This window comes from Leucopleurus acutus, assembly GCF_964270905.1.
Source record: "Leucopleurus acutus genome assembly, chromosome: 3".
In the NCBI taxonomy this organism is placed as follows: domain Eukaryota; kingdom Metazoa; phylum Chordata; class Mammalia; order Artiodactyla; family Delphinidae; genus Leucopleurus; species Leucopleurus acutus.
Window position 1 is genome coordinate 13,487,551 of NC_139145.1, and position 19,799 is coordinate 13,507,349.

Genomic DNA, 19,799 nt, shown 5'->3' on the forward strand with positions numbered 1-19,799 from the left:
AACTGAGGCTCAGCCCCTGGTTGTGCCGTGGGTCTGAAGCAGGATCCTGGGGCGGAGACTTCCTGAGAGGTGAGGGGGGGCTCAGAGCGGATCATTCAACTTGGCAAAATGGGTGCAGTAGGGACCAAGACGAGAGAAACTTGGTGGCATGACGGGGACTGATGTGGACCGAGTGGGTTAAGCAGGGGGTGCGGTGTATGAAGTGGTGCTGCAGGGAGGAACACCTCCTTGTTTTTCTGTGCTGCGTGTGTTTGGGGAAGGGGGCAGGTTGGGAAGCTTATTCTCCCGTCAGTCTTTTGATGTGTCACCTCCTCAGAGCTTGGGGTGACCTTCTCCTCCAGCTTGGGGTAACCTGCCACCTCTACTTTGATCTTGTCCAGACCTGAGGCCCCTGCTGACCTGGGCTGTGTTTTAAACAGCGGGCATCCTGTGAACCCAACATCTGGCCACATCTGTGTACCTACAGAGAATGTGGACATAAAAATCCATTAACTTTAAAATGAGCTTTAATTTGTTTTCCTTAAGTGCATTTATCGATGTAAACAGAGCATGTTAAGAGATACCAAGGGGAGAGCAGACAATTGCTGGTATGTTGGTTTTAATTCAAAAAAAAAGAAAAAGAAAGGCTCCCTGGTGACACCCCCCTGCCCTGGTTACCTGGTCCCGACCGCGGTCTCTACGGGGAGGCAGAGATGTCAAAACAGAACTGAGCAGTGGCAGTTAAAAACCCACCCAGACTGCTCTGCAGTCGGGCCCCGCAGGCCACCCCACACTCAGCCGCGCCCAAGAGGTCGGGGGGGTGCGTGTGTTCCCGATCACCTGGGTCTGCTGTTGGAGATCAAGGAGAGAATCACCTCCTGACACTACAGATCTGGAAAAATAAAAATCTCTAGAAAAGAACATCCGATTTGGAGACAGCGGGAGGACGATGAGGAGTAGGTGCCCCGATCGAGGGTGGCCCGTGTGTGACTGCATTTTGGGGTCACCGTGGCATGCACGGAGACCCCTCAGTGCTCAGGTGTGGACTGTGGAGGGACCTACTGGCCATGCCCAAGGCCTGGCTGGACCACGGGACCAAACCTGGCTGTAAACAGGAAAGGCCACTCTATGCTTCTTTCCTCAGGATTTCCTTAATTTGTGCTTCCCTTTGGTTTGACAGTTAACATGGGGGTGAGGGGGTGGAGCCGGGGGGGGGGCGGGGAGTAGATAACGGTTTCTGTCACTTGTCCAAAAACTGAGAGAAGAGGTGAAAGCGGGTGTTGGATTTGTTGGGCAGACGCTTCCCGGGCCTGATGTGAGTTGCCTCGCTCAGGGTGCAGAGACGGGCTCCCCTGGAGCTATCACTGGCCTTTGGGGGCCTCGCTTCTGCCGCGGGGGACATGCACGGGCTTTCCGGCGGGGCTCTAGCTATGTCGAGGCCCAGAGATGGAGGCCTGCCGTGTGGGCTGCTACTGACGGCCGTGCCGCGGCTCCACCTCTCTCTAGCTTTACACGGTGCGTGGACCCATTCAGTGGATGTCGCAGGAAAGGTAGCAGATTCTTAACTTCTTCCATCTCCAGAGTTGAAAAAGATCAGTTACCAAAATAAACAATTTCTCGATTGTGTTCTGGTGGCCACGGGCCCGGGGGCCGCGGCGTGGCGGGGAGTGGTGAGGGGGGAGGGCCCCGGCTGAGTGAGGGGCTCACTCAGGACAGGCACAGTCAGCTCGGCTGAGCGAGGCTCAGGGCAAGGCGGCGTTCCTCACAGAAGAACACATCGGAAAAAGCTGCCCCTCTTCTGCTGGTCCGGTGTGATTTTGACCCCCTGGTTGCTCCCCTGGGGGCTGTTGCCTTCCTGAAATCACAAGAGGTTTTCTGAGGTTACGGCTGAGCAACGTGAGCTCTATGTCTCTTAACCAACCAGCCAGTCAACTAATGAACTAACCAACCAACCGCCAGCCTATGCATCCATCTGTCACCTTCCAACCAACCATCCATCCATCCCCTCCCATCCATCACCCGTCCATCCCCTTCCAACCAACCATCCACCCATTCATCCAACTGTCCCCTCCAACTAACAATTCATCTTTCACAAACCCATAGATCTGCTTTTTATCTACTACCCATCACTCCTTCCAACAATTCATACCTTTAATCACTCATTCACGTACCTAACCACCCCTTTCCATTCACCCTCTCAACATCTTTCCAACCACTTATTTACCCATCTCACTCTCTTCTTTCCCTATTTCCTTCTTTCCATTCACCCACCCCTCCCTCCTTCCCATCCATCTACCCATCTGTGCTGAGCACCTATCAGTGAGGCAGCTGAGGGCAGCAGAAAGGTACTCTCTCTTGGGATTTGGAGTGGCTGGGTTCAAGGTCCCAGTGCCACTCACTCACCCGGCTGGTCTCCCTGCCCCTGTGCCAAGGCTCTGGCTCCCCACCTTTCCCCACAGTTCACCCTCCACCCTGCTGCAGGTGAGGTAAGTCCTAAACTCAAGCCCTGTTGAAAATCCATCAGTGCTGTCGCCCGGCATCTGAAGCCTCTGTTCTGATCCCTGCCTTCCCTGGGAACTGAAATCCTATTTTCTCTCACATCACCATGTTTGGAAAGGTTCAGCCCTGTTTCTTTGACTAATTCCTTCTCATCTTTCAGCTCTCAGATAAAACCTGAATTTATTCAACAGTAACTGCTGAATGCCTACACGGTGCCAAATTTACACAGTGTCCTATGTCAATTACATTAAAAAAAAAAAGAAGACGACTGATAGAAGTGGTATGGGGTTGCGACTCTGAACATAAACAAAGGTGGTAGGAAATGAATAGAATTTAACTGTTGGTGACTTGCAACTTAGTTAAGAAAAAAAAGAGACACTGCAAGGATTACGGTGAACATCACAGTCTATGCCTTGGAAGGATACGGCACATTCTGGAGGCCATCAACAGGCCGGTATCAACAGCACAGGCAAAGTGTTGCCATGAGGCTCCGCGTAACTCCCGGTGGGCATGAGTGAGTCAGCAGGATCGTTAAAAATCAAAATTTTACTGTTCTATTGAAGAGGAAAGAAATCTAAGAAAATTACAATTATACGAAAATCTTTCTAAAAGTACAGTGGTTTTACAGACTCTTTTCTGTTTTGGCTAAACAGCTGCTACGAAATTGATCGTGTGCCTTGCAATTCAATTCACAGCATCTTAGAATTATGAAAATGACACTCATTTTAAGTCAGATGTGAACTACTTGAATGGCGTTTTGTATAGTGTGAGCAGTCCTATATGCACAGACACAGAACAGGTCACAAATAGAGTGCTTTATGCTCTCGTATCAGACAACAGGGAGCATCACTTGGCGGGAAGAGTGGTCACTGGAACAGAGGCTTTGGAGTAAGACTCACGACAGCGTTTAGCCGCTGACATGCCCAAAATATAGTTCAGCGTTCAGACACTACCAAGAAAGCACTAGTTATGCTGACTGCTGGGGACTGTGAAACTGCTCATGTGGTAAACAGAAAAGCTAGAAATGAATGAAAGGGTGGATGCGGAGGGATTCAGGCAGGACCTCCTGGAGGCCTCAGGGCCCCGGCACCCACTGAAGGTTGTCACAACCTGCAGAATTTCGGGCTGGAAGGAAGAAAAAGGCTATCGACCTGCTGGACTCATCAGGATGGAAAGCTGGCAGCTGTCAGACACGAGCCTGGCTTGGGGGCCTTGTTACGGGGTGGACCGTGGTTCTGGGCCTGCCTGGGGGGCTTTTCTGCAGGAGGCCCTCTACCTTCGTGCATGCTTGGCTCCCAAGAGGGACGGAAAGGGTCCGGTGTCCCCAGCTAGCTTGTGTGCTTAGTGAGCAGCGCCTGGTACTGAGCAGCTCTGGGCCACGGGGAAAGATCAAGTTGAGAGGCATGCTCAGGGTGGATGTCCCCACCACACCCGATAACTCCACCCCCCTTCCTAGAGATGCCCTACTAGGTGCACCTGGGCCCTAAGAAGCAGGATCTGCCCGGGGATGCATCACACCACTGAGAGCGATGCCAGCCAGCTCCACAGGGATGCATGTGGGGATCCAGGGAGGACACACACTCACCAATTTTTTATCCATTTTTGCTTTGATGTCTCTGGCGAGAGTGAAAAATGCCTGTGGAATAAGCACGTAGTTAGTAGCCCAGGAGTGGGAAGCAGGTGGGGGGCCTGCTGGTTCCTAGACGCTGCCACACAGAGGCTGTGGCTCAACAGCAGGGCCAGTGTGGGGAACAGTGTTAGGACAGAGACCTGGGCATGGGTCTCACCTGTTCAGCCCCATCTCCTGCCCCTACAGGGATACCCCCACCCACCTGGACCACTTCCCCTAAACCAATGACTCTGGAAGGGGGGATCACCCTTGGCTGGTCAGAGAGGAAGCTGAGGCTTGGAGAGGGGGTGCCCAAGTGACTTGTCTCAAGGCACTCAGTGGCTAACTGACTGATCGAGCTCTCCGTCCCTGACCCCTGTGCTCTATCTGCCCACTTTGCCTCACTTCTAACAGTCAGGGGCAGGGCAGAAAGACAAGTGGTTCCTTGGCCAAACGAGCTTCATTCTGGGTCCTCGCCCAGTAAGAAGGCCTGGTAGGTAGGGTGAAAGGTTCATCTTTCAAGGGTTGGCGAAGGCCTGACCCCAGGCTGCTGCCTCTGTCACAGGCTCCTGACCGTTTCTTCCCTTCCCCCACCTGGACAACACTTATAAACCCCACTCTGGCACCAGCCCTACTCCGGGCCTCATACAGAGATGAGCTGGCCTCAGCACTTGCAGTCGAGGGGCTCCTGGTTCGGCGAGAAGCAGAGTCTTAGCAAACACCCATGTGACGTGCGAAGTTCTGTCGCGGAGGGTATCTCGGGGTGCTGCGGATGCCTAAAATGGGCCTCAGGGCCTGGGGAACGGCAGAGGCCTCCTCGGGAAGGGGCCACATGGGCTGGTCCCTGATGGGAAGGTGGGGGCGTAGGGACTGTGGCAAAGGCCTGGAGGAAGGTGAGGCACAGGCGGCCAGGGACGGAGAGTGGTGGGCGAGGCCTGAGCTGTGGGCGGCACACACTGGCTGGGGCCAGCTAGGGAGGGCCTTCTGTGCCTCACGCAGGGGCTGAGGTTGGGAGTGGCGTGGAAGATCCATTTTGGAAAGATCACGGGAGTGGCGGTAAGGAGGAGAAGGCAGGTGAGCTGCACGGCTGGCACTGCTGGTGGACAGTAGAAGGAGGCCTGGGCCAAGGCTCGGTCAGGGTGCCCTACTCTGTATGGGCTTGTGACCCTGTCTGTGCGGGTGGTGTGAACGAAAGCACAAACCCGGAGGCAGGCCTGGGCGCCAGCCAGCGCAGAGACTCTCTGAGCCTCGGTTTCCCCACCTGCAAAACTGTGCCTGCTTCCCAGGGCTGTGTGAGAGCCAGTGAGATCATGTCCTAGGTGCCCAGCTGGGGCTGGCACCTGCTGATGTCAGAACATGGGGACGGTTCCCCCAGGCCCCCTGGGCCTTGCAAGAGGCCTGGCACACGGTGCTGCCCAAGAAGTGCCTCTCAGCCGTCTGTCCAAGAGGCAGCCGAAGCTGTGACCAGTCCCTGCGACAGAGCCTCCCTGGAGGGTGCGGCCCGATCCTTAGCCCTAATGGGCCGGCGCTGTGGGCCCGGGACTCACGTTCTCCACGTTGATGTTGGCCTTTGCGCTGGTCTCCATAAACTTGATTCCATAGTCCAGGGCCAGCTGCGAGGGAGGGAGATAAACATGCAACATCAGCCACCAGGTACCCAGACCTCTGCACAGCGCCCTGAGGGGGGCCGAGACAGACAGACAGAGTGGGGCCTGCTCCCTCAAGCCACCAGTGGAGAGCAGGTGGTGAATGTCCGTGGCAGGAGGGTAGAGGGGGCCTGGCTCAAACCATGGCTCTGTTCTCCGCCCGCTGTGGCCTCGACGGGTCCCACGAGACGCTGTGCGGAAGCAAGCAGAGCACACCCAGAAGCCCTCGCTGCTTTCAGTCTTTAGCCTGAAGCCCGGCTGGGTGTGTGCTTTCCACCTTCCCTTCCCATGGCATGTGCCCCACTTGGACAACCGACTCATCTGCGTGCCCAGCCAAGCCCTGCATCCCAGAAGATGGGTCATCTTATGCTCAAAAAGATTGTTAAGGGAGTCTCCCCAAAAGCCCAGCCTCACCATCAGTGAGCAATCGGGGGGTCCTCTGGGGCAGGGCAGGGCTGGCCTCCATGCAGGGAACCCCAGACGCTGAGGTCCCTCTGCCCCGAGGTGTCTGGCAGTGCCAGGCCCAAGCCGGCCACCATGCCTACCTTTTCTCCCCGTTCCTTGGAAACTTGTCTCTTGTCGTTCACGTCGCACTTGTTCCCAAGTATCATCTTTTCGACGTCTGCAGAGGCGTGCTGGAGGGGAGGGGCAGATGGTGGAGGTGAGAGGTAAGGTCAGACCGGACTACCAACCAACTGGTAGCCCACCCCCCAAGATCAGAGTGATGGTGTCAGGACTGCAAGGCACACCCTGCACAGATGACAAACTGAAGCTCAGAGAGGCTGAGAGGCCTGTCCTACGTCACTGAGCCAGTGCCAGGACAGAGTTCAGGGTTCTGGCTGCTACCCTGACCAAGCGCACGCCTTCTGGCTGCCAAGGACAGCTTCTCTATGGGCCACGCCAACTAGGCTACCACGGCTGTCCTCGGACTCCCGGCCAGGTCTGGCCTATGGGAGGCAAGTGGGGCTGGGGTATTGACCTCTGCTCGCCTCCCTCCTTCCCCGGCTCCTCTGCTGGAGACCCCAGCTGCTGTCCTGGGACCTTCTGCCCTGCTCCAGCGCCCCTGTTTTGGGCTCCAGAAACAGGCTGTGCCGGGGGTGGGCGCAGACCTCGGCTGCCACCAGCCCTTTGTGCCCTGGCGTTCCCTTAACTCTGCCTTCACGCCTGAAAACGGTCCCTTCCTCCAACCCGCCCCCACATTTCAACCCAGTGGGCCTCGCTTCCTGAAGGACTGGACCATCAGAAAGGCCCTTCTTGCTGTAGCTCAGATCTGGTCTCAGGGAAACGCGCTCCTCTCTGCTCCCTAACTTTCTACTAACTGGAAGGCTCTCTCGCCTACCGGCCGGAACACAAAAGTTCCACAGAGACCAGTGGTGAGGTCCCCCTCCTCAGGCCAGGTGCAGCCTCCTGCCAGGAAATAACGGGGTCATCAGGAGGTGGCCCAGTGCAACTGCTCACAGGCGCCGGCTGGGATGTGACCTTCTGCCGTGTCTTCGTGAACCCCACCTGGTGAGTCATCACAAGCCACAAGCACCTTGTCCAGGGAGGCTCTGAGGGTGAGGGTAAGCTCTGTGGAGAGCGGGGAGGTGACGACACTGGCTTTGGGACAGGGAGGCGGCGCTGGCCGCCTTCTCTTCCCTCGGGGTTCAAGGTCTCCTTCCACAGGCAGCTGCCGCTGCTGGCCTGAGCATGGGCACAGAGAGCTCACACCAGCTCAAACCCTGCTCCGCCGCAGTTCAAAGTCCAACCTGACACATGCCCTCACCACACCCACCAGATACAAAGGTCATGCCGACTCTAGAACCTTCCTTCTCTAGAAAGCACCAAATGCTCAGTGACTGGATATCCTTCTTCCTTCACCTCGATATTGCCCAAACCCGACAGCCCGGCTGGGGAAATGGGCTCTCAGGGTTGCTCTGTGATGAGGCCGGGCCAGCGTGTTCTCCAGGGTTGACTGCGTGGGTTCCCGTCTCCCTGACTGTTCTCAGCGAGTTACTTCTAGGTGCCTCTGGGCTCAGTGATCTCATGTGTAAACCAGGAAGCTCCAGGGTGAGGGCTGAGGAGAGGATGCGTGGGAGGTTCCTGTGCATGGGAGGGGTCCCCAAGCCTTACCTCCTCAATGTTCCGAATCCAGTTCCGGATGTTGTCGAAGGACTTCTCGTTGGTGATGTCGTAGACCAGCATGATGCCCTAATAAGCAGAGGGAGACAGAGACGTGCGCTCTGGACAAGCCGCGAGCCCTCTGAGGGGGAGGCCCCAGCAAGGTGGGCAGCAGGGACCCCGACAGGACACCATCCCCGGGGCCCTTCCTTCTGCTGGGCTCCACCACTAGCCTCTCTCTGGTGTCCCAGGCTCCAGTCCCCTGCTCCTCGGCCACTGATGTGACCCTTCACCCCGCAGACCAGACCCTACCATACCTGTGCTTACAAAGGAGCCCTGCTGTTTCCCCACTACTGGCAGGTTAAGTACGGCCCGTGTGTCTCGGCAGCCAGCGAGGTCCCAGTGGCCAACCTCTCAGCCTCGCATCCTGCAGCCCCCTGCTCTGCAGGCTGTATTCCATGGCCCTGATGCCCACTGGGCTCCCCCTCTTGCCAACCCTTGGCTATGCTCAGCCTCTTCCACACCCTCACTCGCCCCCCACCCTGCCCTGAGTCATCTCCTGGGCTCAGCCAGGGCCGCCTCCACTGGTCGCCCCAGCTTCACCCCTCATCTGGTGCCTACCATGAGCCAGGTACTGCAACTGGGTCTCCCTGAGCCTCACAGGCTTGGGTCGGGTGGTCCCACTGTCTGCACTGTGAGAATGGGGAACCTGAGGCTGGGGGGTGGGGGGCTAGGTCCCTGTCCCCAGTCACACGACAGAGAGTAAAGGACACAACTGGGGTCTAAGCCCGGGGGGACAGACCCTAATGCCCACGTGCCTTCCAACAACCCCACCGGAGTCGGGGCTGGCTTCAAGCACTGGGGCAGGCAGTGCTGAGGCCTCTGTGATTCCATAACCAATGCGTGAGCAGCTGGGAGACAGGTCCATGGGTTCTGAAATAGCTGCAAAGTGAACCCATCTCTCTTGAGCCCACAATCTCGCCACTGCCGAGGAGAAAGGCAAATATCCCCACTTGATAAAAGGGGAAACTGAGGTGCAGAAAGAGGTGACCTTTAAGATTCTAGCCCAGCTCTAAAGGAGCTGATGACACTGGCTCCCATTAGGAATCTCCCTGGGTCCTCATCAGGATCAAGCAACGCTCAGGGCCACCCTGCGACAGTCCCCGTGTTGCCCTGGACATCCTCGCAGGGCACGCGTGGTGAGCCAGCCTGCAGCAATACTATCGCCAGCCCCGGTGCGGCTCAGCCCTGGGGTTCCAAGGCCCCAGCTGTCCTGCCCAGGCCCGGCTCACTCCATTCCTTCACTCTACCTGCTCCAAGGGCCTAGCCCTCCATCCACAAGCTCTGGTGCTGGCCAAGACGTCTCTGAGGCTGCCTGAATTTGCAGAGTAAGAACCCGGGCCCTGTGTGCTGGGCAGATAACCGCAGGGGTGAGGGTGTGTGACAAAACCACACAGACAGGGCAAGCGAGCCGCTGCAATTCCAAATCCCCGCTGTGACCTTGGGGATACGCACAGTGGCCTTAGGGCCTGCTACAGCCATAACCCCTCAAAAATGCCATCTGGGAACCCTCACTCAGTGGTCTCTTGGGGAGACTGAATAGAGACTGCTGACGGGAGGACCTGGAGGAGTTTTAGTGGCCGTGATGTGTGACATGCTCCAGCCAAAGCCAGACTGAATAAAGACACTGGTGGATGGACTCTGTGAGTCGAGCATCACTGGGGCCTCCGCGCAGCAGCTGGCCTCCCACTGTCGGGGCAAGAAATGCCACAAGGCTCTGAGGGCTTTTTGCCCCTTTATCCAGGGACCGGCCCTTTTGACGGCCCAGGATTCTGCCACCACCGCCACTAGGCTGGCACCATGTATGCAAGATTCCAAGGTCCCAGATTTTTACCTCTGCGGTGTCGGGGGCAGTGAATAGAGCTCTCTATCAGGAAAGAGCAGAAGTCCCTGGAAAACATAGTGTCACCCTATTCCAGGTTCTCCGTGACCATTTTCCTGGCCCCAGTCTGGGCACAGCTCCCCATATCTGTTTGCAAGCTCACGAAAAGACACCAGACACCCGATGCTCCCCAAATCTGGGACCCAAGGGTCCACTGCCACAAGGACAAAGATGATGACGGGGTTGCAACATTGCCAATGTTCTCTGTGCTGTCCTACATGGTCTCCACTGGCTGCACACGGCTCCGGGGCACCTGAAATGCAGCCAGTGCGACCGAGGGGCTGGATGTCCTACTTTTACTGGTTTAGATTCAAATAGCCACACACAGCCAGAGGCTTCTGTACAGGTTAGCGCAGGTCTAGGAGAATACAATCATCTTGGGGCTGGACAAGGTCTTACAGATGGCTCAGTCCAGCCTCGTCAGGGGCTGGCTAAGATGTGGGGGCTGGACAGGGCCAGCCACTACCAGCCCAGACATTTACCCTCTGTGAGAATTTAAGCAGGGCCTGGAATGGTGCCAAGCCTCAGCCTCCTCATCTGTAAAATGGGGATGATATGGCACCCACACTCAGGGCTTTATGGCCAAGACCTGGGGCCACTGCCTGCTGGAGGGAAGGGCTTGGTGAATGGGGCAGGGGGTGCTATTTCAACCCAGAGAGGGATGGGGCCTACCTGAGGCCATACATCAGAATGGTATGCAGAAGCTCCCCCAGGACCCCAGTGCCCCAAGGCCCCCTGCCCCACCAGAGCAAAGCAAGGTGAGGGGAAAATTAGTAAATTAATTTTAATGAGGAGCACTAAGGTTGCAACCCACATGATTGAGTTTCTATTATGTTCAGACGCTGTGTGGGATGCTCTAAATACTTAATGCCTCTATTCATTTCTGCTATCCGTCAGTATTTCCTGAGCTCCTACCGCATATTCAGCATGGTCCCAGGCACCGTGCATGTGGCAGGGACCAAGAGGTGGCCCAGCCCTCCTGGAGCTTATGGCCTAGTGGAGGAAACGGGTCTATAGCTGATTGATGGGGTGCATCATGGAAAGGATGGAGTGCAGTGGGAGCTGGAAATGGGGAGCTGGCCATCTATCCTCACAGCTGCCTGGAGCATACTCCTGTTCTCTGTTCCACTTTCCAAGTAAGGAGACCAAGCTCAGAGGGTGACCCAGAGGGCTGAACAAGGTCCTGAGGATCTGCCTCCCACTCCCCGTGGCCCCCAAGCACCCTGCTCTGTCTATCCCTCGCAGGTGCATGACCAGCTCAGGGCTCTCGAGGACAGGACCCTGGCCCAATCCAGGTTGCCCTCTGCATCTAGTTCTGGCCTGGCCTGGAGAAGGTGCTCGGTAAAAATATTTGAGGGATGGGCTTCCCTGGTGGCGCGGTGGTTGAGAGTTCGCCTGCCGATGCAGGGGACACGGGTTCGTGCTCCGGTCCGGGAAGGTCCCACATGCAGCGGAGCGGCTGGGCCCGTAAGCCATGGCCGCTGGGCCTGCGCATCCAGAGCCTGTGCTCCGCAACGGGAGAAGCCACAACAGTGAGAGGCCTGCGTACCGCAAAAAAAAAAAAAAAAATTGAGGGATGGGCTTCCCTGGTGGCGCAGTGGTTAAGAATCCGCCTGTCAGTGCAGGGGACACGGGTTCAAGCCCTGGTCTGGGGAGATCCCACATGCTGCAGAGCAACTAAGCCTGTGTGCCACAACTACTGAGCCTGCGCTCCAGAGCCCAAGAGCCACAACTACTGAAGCCCGCGCACCTAGAGCCTGTGCTCAGCAAGAGAAGCCACCACAGTGAGAAGCCTGCGCACCACAATGAAGAGTAGCCCCTGCTCACCACAACTAGAGAAAGCCCATGTGCAGCAACAAAGGCCCAACATAGCCAAAAATAAATAAATAAAATAAATAAATTTATATAAAAAAAAATTTGAGGGATGATGAACGAGTCTTCCTATCACATGACCCCACCTCAGGCGCAGGCAATGGATGTTAACAGCCAACAGCCCTGAGCAAGTCAGCTCCTGGATGATCTTTTAAGTTTTCAGTAGCAAGTTCCACAGAGGCTGACACGGGCCACGTGAGCGCTCCGAAGTGTTGGGGCACGCTGGCTCTGATTTCTCTGACCTCACCTGGAAGAACCGGCTTCCTGTGTCTTTCTTCATTCCCGGAGAATTAGGTTTCCTTGAACCCTGCATTGTTTCTGGAGCCAGAAGGGGAGGTATGGAGGACGAGGGGGCAGAGGTGGGGCACACAGTCTTTTCCTAAAACTAACCTGGGACCAAGGACCCCTGAGAAGCCAGAGCACGGGCTCCTCAGAAACATCCAGATTTTGGTATCCAAGGCACTGATGTTCATTTTGACTTAAAAAAAAAAAAAAGGCAACCCCCCCACGCCAAACCAATCCATACCATGGCGCCTCTGTAGTAGGCCGTTGTGATCGTCCGAAACCGTTCCTGACCAGCTGTGTCCCTAACGATGAGGAGAAAAAGGGATATGAGCGACACAGAAAGAGAACAATCGTCACAGTGAGAATGAGGGGCATTTACCCAGTATGGACGCCCAGCTTTCTCATAGGTCATCTCCTGATTCATCATCCTGCTGTGGGGCAGCCCCCCATTATTACAGAGAAGGAAACTGTGGCTTGGGCAGGTGTCTGATGTCTCCTGGCTGGGGATGTGGCAGTGACTCCTCTGCTACATCTTGTCGTCCTGGGGATTTTCCCCAGAGTTTCTGGGCCACAGAAGAGCCAAGGTTGGATGCTATCATTTGTGAAAATCTGGAGCATTGTATGTGGAAGAGGCTGGTCACATGGCACGGGAACACAGTCCTTGCTGGTGGGCTGAGCTGGTCGAGCTCAGCGGGGCTTAGGAAGCACTTCCACACTCGCCATCCTGGTGGAGGTTGGGGGAAAGTCCTTCCTCGTGGGTACGGTGGAGATACCTGGGTAACACGCACCCATGCCTAGCCCAGCTCCTGGCATGGAGGGTATTCAGTGTTTGGTTTAAAGGTGACAACTGGTCAGTGGCAGAGCCAGGGCAAGACCACGTCTTCTGTCTCTGGGCCCAGGGCTCCTCCTCTGACCCTGCACCTCCCCCTTTGCAGGGCTCTGCACGTCTGGACTGTACAGACACACCTCATTTGGGGCTAAGTAGACTTTCTGCTGCCAATAGCAGGTGATGTTAGCGGTTATGATCAATTACTTTATGACTGTTCTAGAAGAATTTTAAGAGAGTCATTAACCCCACTGCGACTGCTAAGAGCAGAAGCACGAGGACAGGAGGAAAAGAAATAAAAGCTTCTGCTTGCTGGTATAGTGTCACTTTGGACTTGGGCACTGAGACTGCTGGGGAGCCAACGTGCTGTAAATAGAGGAACTTCTACGGCCCTGTAACTTACGAGGCGGCCAGAGACTGGCTGCTGCCGCCGGAGCTCAGTAGGATTGGTTAGGCCACACCCAGATTTCGATTCTGAAGCCAGGTTCAGAGGCGGATACAACTGAAGTCAAGGGGACCTGCTGGGCAGGCGGGGCTGTGTCCAGGCTCTGAGACTTGAGTTGGGGAGACAAGCTGCTGGGAGGGAGGCTTCACAGTCCATCTCACGGCAGCCCTCCCACCCGCAGGCACGTGCCTGGACCGGAAGGACTGAGCCACTCTCCCAAATGTGACTTCTCTCTCCTTTGCTCAGGGTTCGTGCTTCCCTGCAAGTGATGTGGCTGCAGGGTAGGCAGCCTCTCCTACCCTCTGACCATCTGAGCCCAGCCTTCCTAGCGCAGTGGGCTGCAGACCAGAGTCACCATCCGTGACGGGGACTCACAAATTCCCTGCTTTTATGTAGCATGGGAAGTCAACCCCAGGTGAGCAGAACAGAAACAGGTCTCACTGTTGGGCCTGGCCTCAGCTTATTTTCAGTTCTGGGATTTCAGGTCTCTGTATTAGGAAGTGAGGCCTGGGCGTCCCCAGGAGACAAAAGAGGAAGCGATGTCAGGCCCTCTTCAGCGAGATGACAGGCTTAGAAGGAAATGCCGGGCTGTGGTATCTTGCTATCCTGGCAGCCTTCACCGCCACCAGGAGGGCTCTCTCCAAGTTCAATGGGAGCAGGTGGCTCTGAAGCCCAGGCCCAGACTGTGCCCACATCGGAACTGGGACTGGTAGCTATGTCCTCAGAAGGGGTTGACACAGACTCTAAGCCCCAGCAGAAAGCAGAGCACCGTTCCTGGGGCCTCTGAAGAAAGCCCGATGTGTCCGGGTTGGGCACAGAGAGATGGAGGCCGTGGTCATAGGGAGGGGGGCGGGGCACCAGGGGCTTCGGGCTCAAAGCACTCGCTGGGTGAGGGGCTGATGAAGGAAACGAATCTTACCATATCTGTAGTTTAATTCTCTTGCCATCGAGCTCTATGGTCCTAATTTTAAAGTCAATTCCTGAAAGAAAAGAAAAGAAAAGAAAAGAAAAAAATGCACATCAGTGTCAGTCCATTTCCCAAGCTGTGTCTAGGACGAATGCTGACAACCTGTGCAAGTAACAGCTGTCATGGTTTCTGGAGCACCTGCCGGGCACGTGGGTATCTCTGAATCCCACAAACAAATCTGGAGGCACCCGGCGAACTTTCTCCTCTCACAGAAGGGGAGGCTGAGGCTCAGAGGGCAGAAAGGAGCTGCACAGAGTGAAGCTGGTGAGGGGCAGAGCTGGCAGGCAAACCCAGGTAGCTCAGATGCCAAGGCTGTGTTCTCCTCCCTTTCCCGGGAGGCAGCCTCGTGAAGCAGGCTCCACAGCCCTTTTCGGGCCAGAGCCCCATGCTTCCAGCCACCTGCACCCGGCCTTCCAAGCACACGGGACGCTGGGCCCCGAGATGTACCTGATGCAGGTGGGCCTCTAGCATTTACACGTGCTGTTCCTTCTCCGTGGGTGGTCCCTACCCTGCCTGCCTGTCAGCCTGGCAAACTTCTCCTCCTTTAAGACCTGCTGGAAGGTCACCTCCCAAGAAGCCTTCCTGACCCTGCCCTCCTTCTTTCCCGCCCTCTGGCTTTAGTCCCCTTTCCCCAGGACCAGGGTGCTCTCAGCCTCCTCGGCTGCTCTCCAGGCTCCCACCGCTGTCCCCTCAATCCCCTCCCCAGCTTCCAAAACACACACTCAACCATGTCACCAAGCTAAGCTCTGCTCCAAACCTTCCAGTGTGTTCACCAACAGATGAATGAATAAACAAAATGTGGTCTTTCCCTACAGTGGAATATTACTCAGCCATAAAAAGGGATGAAGCATTGACACATGCTACAACGTGGATGAATCTTGAAAACATAATGCTGAGTGAGAGAAACCAGACGTGAAAGGTCACACAGTATGTAATTCTGTTCATAAGAAATATCCAGAATGGCAAATCCAGAGAGACAGAAAAGAGGTGAGTGGTTGCTGGGGCGTGGATGTGAGTAGATTAATGAGATTGACCAAGGGGTGTGGAGTGTCTTTTTGTCATAATGAAAATGCTCTAGAACTGACTGTGGTGATGGTTGCACAACTCTGTGAATATACCTGAAGCCACTGACTTGTACACTTTAAATGGGTGAGTTGAATTATACGTCAATAAAACTGTTTTGAGGTTTTTTTCGTAATTTTTTTTTTGGCTGCGCCACGTGGCTCGTGGGATCTTAGTTCCCCGACCAGGGATTGAACCTGGGCCACAGCAGTGAAAGCCCGGAATCCTAACCACAAGGCCACCTGGGAATTCCCAACAATAAAACCGTTCAACGGTTAAAAACCTTTCCACCGCCTCCTGGGCCCCAGAATAAAGTGAAAACAGTTGCCGGAGTGCTCCTAACCTGGTCACCGCAGCATCCTGGGCTCTTGCCCTCCTCTCTGGCCACAATGCCCAAGCGCGTTCCAGCCTCAGGCTTTTACGCTTGCTCCTTCCCCTCCTGGAATGTTCTTTCATTCCATGGCCATCTGGCTCCCCTCTTCCTTCACTCAGGTCTCTGTTCAAGTCACCTCCTCGGGGGAGCCTTCCTAACCATCCTCTCTCCCCTCACCTGCTGCATCTTCTTCACGCACTATCCCTGACGTTGTAGATTTGCGTATCTGCTCCATGCACATGGGAGCAAAACTTGCCAACTGGAATGGCCTGCGTGGAGGGGTAACAGCCAAATCCAGCCTTTGCCCCCAGGAGTTGGTTCTAAATCTCCGCCTGTGAAGCCTTGAGACTGAGGCCTGGTCTGACCCCCTCAGAACACGGCATGGGGATGCTAATTCCATCCCTGCCCGCCTCAGGAGCTGTCCTGGGGACCACAGGGAATATAAGCCTGTATTTGAGTTTTGTCTCCTAGAACATAAGCTCCAGGAGGGCAGGGACTCACATGTCTTATTCATGGTTGCATCTCCATGAATGCATGGCAGGGCCTGAGTACGTATTTACTGGAAGCCGATCATCTCGTCCTGCACAGACACTTTGACTACAGGCTTTTCTGCTTCCCTCTGATTCATCCCAGTCATCTCTGCAGCCCCTGCACTGAGGCGGATGCCTGGTGCACAGCAGGCACTGGGGAAAGATGGCTGGATGAAAAAATAAAGCGCAACGGGATCTACGTGGTGCCGCACAGTTTACCAAGTAAGCACTTTCACGTACATCAACCACTTCCCTGAAGGAATGAATGAATGGGGCCCTGAGGAGGAGCTGGGAGCTGAGCCAGGCTGGGGAGAGCCAATTCCAGGAGCCACGGGGCCAAGTTCACACCACAAATGATTGATTGACGGAGCCTATGAGAATAGGCTTCGGCAAAATGTAACCTGGGCAGACAGTGAACAGCCACTTAATCCCTGATCTATACAGAAAATACAGAGATACACTCAGTGCCCATACAGAATCACCTCTATGCATCAGAATGTATTTCAGGACTAAGCCACCCAGTGTTAACTCTTCCTAAAACATACCCCGCTCCTCTCACAGATGCACAGGACATATGAAATCAAGAAGCACTGTTCAGTCCACAGAACCCAAAGCATCACTCTGTTCTATCTTCCTCCTGGGTTTTATTAACACACCAAATTTAATTAGGAAGTGTAAACTTTACGAGGCCTAAGAGTCATGAGGCCATAACTTCAAGGTCAGGGGGAATTGAACTTTCCTAGAAGGCAGAGGCCTGCAGGAAGGCTACAAATGTAATGAGAATCCCGGGGTGGGAGGGAGGGAACGAACCTGGGTTCGAGTGCCACGCCCACCTCCTTAGACAACCTTGCCCAAGTTATGTCCTCATCTGTAAGTGGAGGCTGGCCTCCTCAGAGCCTTAAAGGACTAGACTGGGTTTCCTGGTCAAGAATTAAAAAACAGACAAACCACTCAACCCCTGAATTGATCTCACTAGGAACGTTCTGACTCTGGGAAACTGAGGTCTGGGTTGAGAGCGAGCCACAGTCTACCAGGAGTTAATATCACTTCCTGATAGGTGGGGACGCATGGGCTATCCCAAAGTTTGACCTTGGAGTTAGGGAAGGGGAGGAATCAGAAAGACATGTGCCTAGGAGAAGGATGCGGTCACTACAAGAGACATTCTGCTTCCTCTCCACGGTCTCTGGCAGTGGTGACAACCCCCTGTTCATTGTACAGTTCTGATCCTCCACAATCCAGGCGATAGCCAAAGCAAAGAACACCACTCCTATGCTGAAGAAACAGGGCTCGGAGAGGCGAAGTGCTTGTTCAAGGGCAAACAGCAGCTGGAACCCAGGCATGATGATTTCCAGCCCAATTCTCTTTACATCTGGCAGCTAAGTGTCTTGCAAAGTGCAGCTCCTGGAGGATGGCAAGGATGGAATCAGCAGCTAATTGTGGGGTTTAGGAAGATAAGGTACACAGGGGTAAAGCAAAGCCCTTTCCCCAGGTTTTTTCCAGCTCCTGGGCTTGGGGACCATTCTCCTGCTTCCCCACTCCAGAGCAAGACTGCGTAGCTTACAGGCCACTCTGCTTGATGGGTGTTACTTCCAGGTCAAACTCTTCATGTGGGCAATGGCTGTTTTTGTGGTGTGGGAAGAAGTCTGCTCCACTTTTGTGTATGTCAGAACTGGGAAGCAACAAGCCAATTCTGCTCAACCACAATGTGGGCTGGCCCTGCAGGAAAGGCTGTTCTGCGAAGTGACAACCGGTGTCCTGGGCCTAGCGATAGGGAAGTCAGGGCTGTCTGTGGCAGCCGCTGATTTTGGTTTCTCACTGAAGCTTTTATCTGGCATCTCCTCCGGATGACAGGTCCCAGGGCAGGCGGCTGTCACTCGCCATTTCTGTCACCCTCGAGTGAGATGGAAGTCCGCGCAGGGGAAGTGTCTGGACTCCCTCTCACCATTCCTTCCAGAAGAAATTCATTCATGGGGGAAACAGGGTCAGGGAGAGGGGCTCAACCCCTGAACATTCCAGAGGAAAGAGCAGGAGAGGTCTGCGTTGGAGTCCTGGCTTCAAAGTGGATCAGCTGTGCTCGCATCTCTCTGGGATGGTTGAGCCTTGAGTTTTGGGTCAGACACACCCAGGTACAAATACCATCCTTGCCACCTGTAGACCGAGTGACCTTCGGCAAGTCCAGTATCCTCCCTGAGCCTCAAATTCCTCCACTGTGAAACGAACTCATAACAGCACCTGACACAGAGGACTGGAAAGTGTGGTAATGCACATAAAGCGCCTGGCACACAGTAAATGCTCAGTAAGATCAGATGTCACTTGTCACTGTCCTTTCCCCATGGACAACTCTCCGTGCCTAAGTTTCCACTTCTGTAAGACGAGGACCCCAAAGAACTGCTTCAAGGTATGCTGCGAGGACAGAACAAAATGACGGGCGCCAAGACCTCGTCCAAGCCATACACTCCTTGAGCAGGCGGAGGGTTGGTGCCTCAGTCTCCCCATCTGCGAAATGGGCACCTGGTGCCCACCCCGCCCATGGCCCGGGAACCGCCAAACGGCGGTGCAGGCGACTGCTCTTTTCCCCTCCAGTTCCCTCGACCCTCTGCTCTTTTCCCCATCCGGCCCGGCCGCTCCCTCAGCCCCAGCCCCTCAGGGGCGCGCCCGGCCCGGGCCTCCCGCGCCCCCGGCCGCTCCCCAGCCCTGCTACCTATGGTGGAGATGAAAGTGGAGTTGAAGGCGTCCTCGGAGAAGCGGAACAGGACACAGGTCTTCCCCACCCCCGAGTCCCCGATCAGCAGCAGCTTGAACAGGTAATCGTAGGTCTTCGCCATATTACACTCTCTCCCCGACGGGAAGTGCTGCCAGCGCCTCGCCACTGGCCCCTGGGCCCGTCCATCAGCGCCGATCCCACCTCCCCATTGGCTCCCGGCCCGACGCGCGTCACCGCGGCCGACGCCCGCCCCCGCGCCCCGCCTGTCTTGGGAAGACGTGGGGAAGGGGCGAGCTGGGCACGGAGCCGGAAGCGGCCCGAGCGTGCCGCTCATTGGCCGGCGCTCAGGACAGGGCGGACTGCGATTGGCCAGCGGTGAGGAGTCGAGGGGCTTCAAATGGGGACAGGGCAGAGGCGTGGCAGCCCGTGTCCCCTCCTTCTGCCCTCCACTCTGGGGCGGCCCCGCCCCCCGATGGGAGGGGGAGGGCGGGGAGCTTGGCCAACGGCTCCGCGCTCCCTCAACCCGGGGGCGGGGTCTGGGGCGCATATGCAATCGCGCCGGGAAGACCGTTGGGCGCCAGCAGGGGACGCACGCGCGTGTGGTCTGTGGCTCCCGCCCTTCAAGGCCCGCGCAGCCTCAGTTGGTACCGGGACGAGCGCGGGAAGGCGGCGTGGCTGTGTTGGTAGTCTAGAGGCCTGCGCGTCCGGCCAGGGGGAACCAAAGAGAAAAGGAGAATAGGGGCGCCGTCATAGTCGAAGCGAGGTCCCCTCGAGACGTGCTGCGGGACCTCGGCGCTGGCCAGGGGACCTACGTAGAGATAGCCAGGCTCCAGCCACCAAGCTATGTACTGAGGCTCGCAGGACTCCCCTGGAGGGCCCTCGAACCTATGTAGAGGTTGTTTGGGTCTTACCCCAGAGTCTCGTCCGCCTCAGCCCTTTCAGGCGCGCCCCGGGGGCCTC

The 19,799-nt window shown here is 55.9% G+C and overlaps 1 protein-coding gene across 1 annotated transcript; it reads right to left on the reverse strand.

Moving 5' to 3' along the window:
• Positions 1 to 507: 507 nt before the first annotated feature.
• RAB8A (RAB8A, member RAS oncogene family) lies at positions 508 to 19,021 on the reverse strand. Its single transcript, XM_082835385.1, has 8 exons — positions 18,837 to 19,021; positions 14,123 to 14,183; positions 12,174 to 12,234; positions 7,846 to 7,923; positions 6,279 to 6,368; positions 5,635 to 5,700; positions 4,064 to 4,114; positions 508 to 1,834 (listed from the first exon to the last, which is right to left on the reverse strand). Exons 1-8 carry the CDS (start codon positions 18,958 to 18,960, stop codon positions 1,742 to 1,744), a joined length of 624 nt encoding a protein of 207 aa, XP_082691511.1. The 5' UTR covers positions 18,961 to 19,021; the 3' UTR covers positions 508 to 1,741.
• Between the last annotated feature and the right edge of the window lie 778 nt (positions 19,022 to 19,799).

Coding starts and splice junctions, on each gene's coding strand:
- RAB8A (XM_082835385.1), bottom strand. CDS start 18,960: ATGGCGAAGACCTACGATTACCTGTTCAAGCTGCTGCTGATCGGGGAC. Junction 7,924..12,173: donor CCTACTACAGAGGCGCCATG/GTATGGATTGGT, acceptor TCTGCTTATTAG/GGCATCATGCTGGTCTACGA. Junction 4,115..5,634: donor CCAACATCAACGTGGAGAAC/GTGAGTCCCGGG, acceptor CTTATTCCACAG/GCATTTTTCACTCTCGCCAG.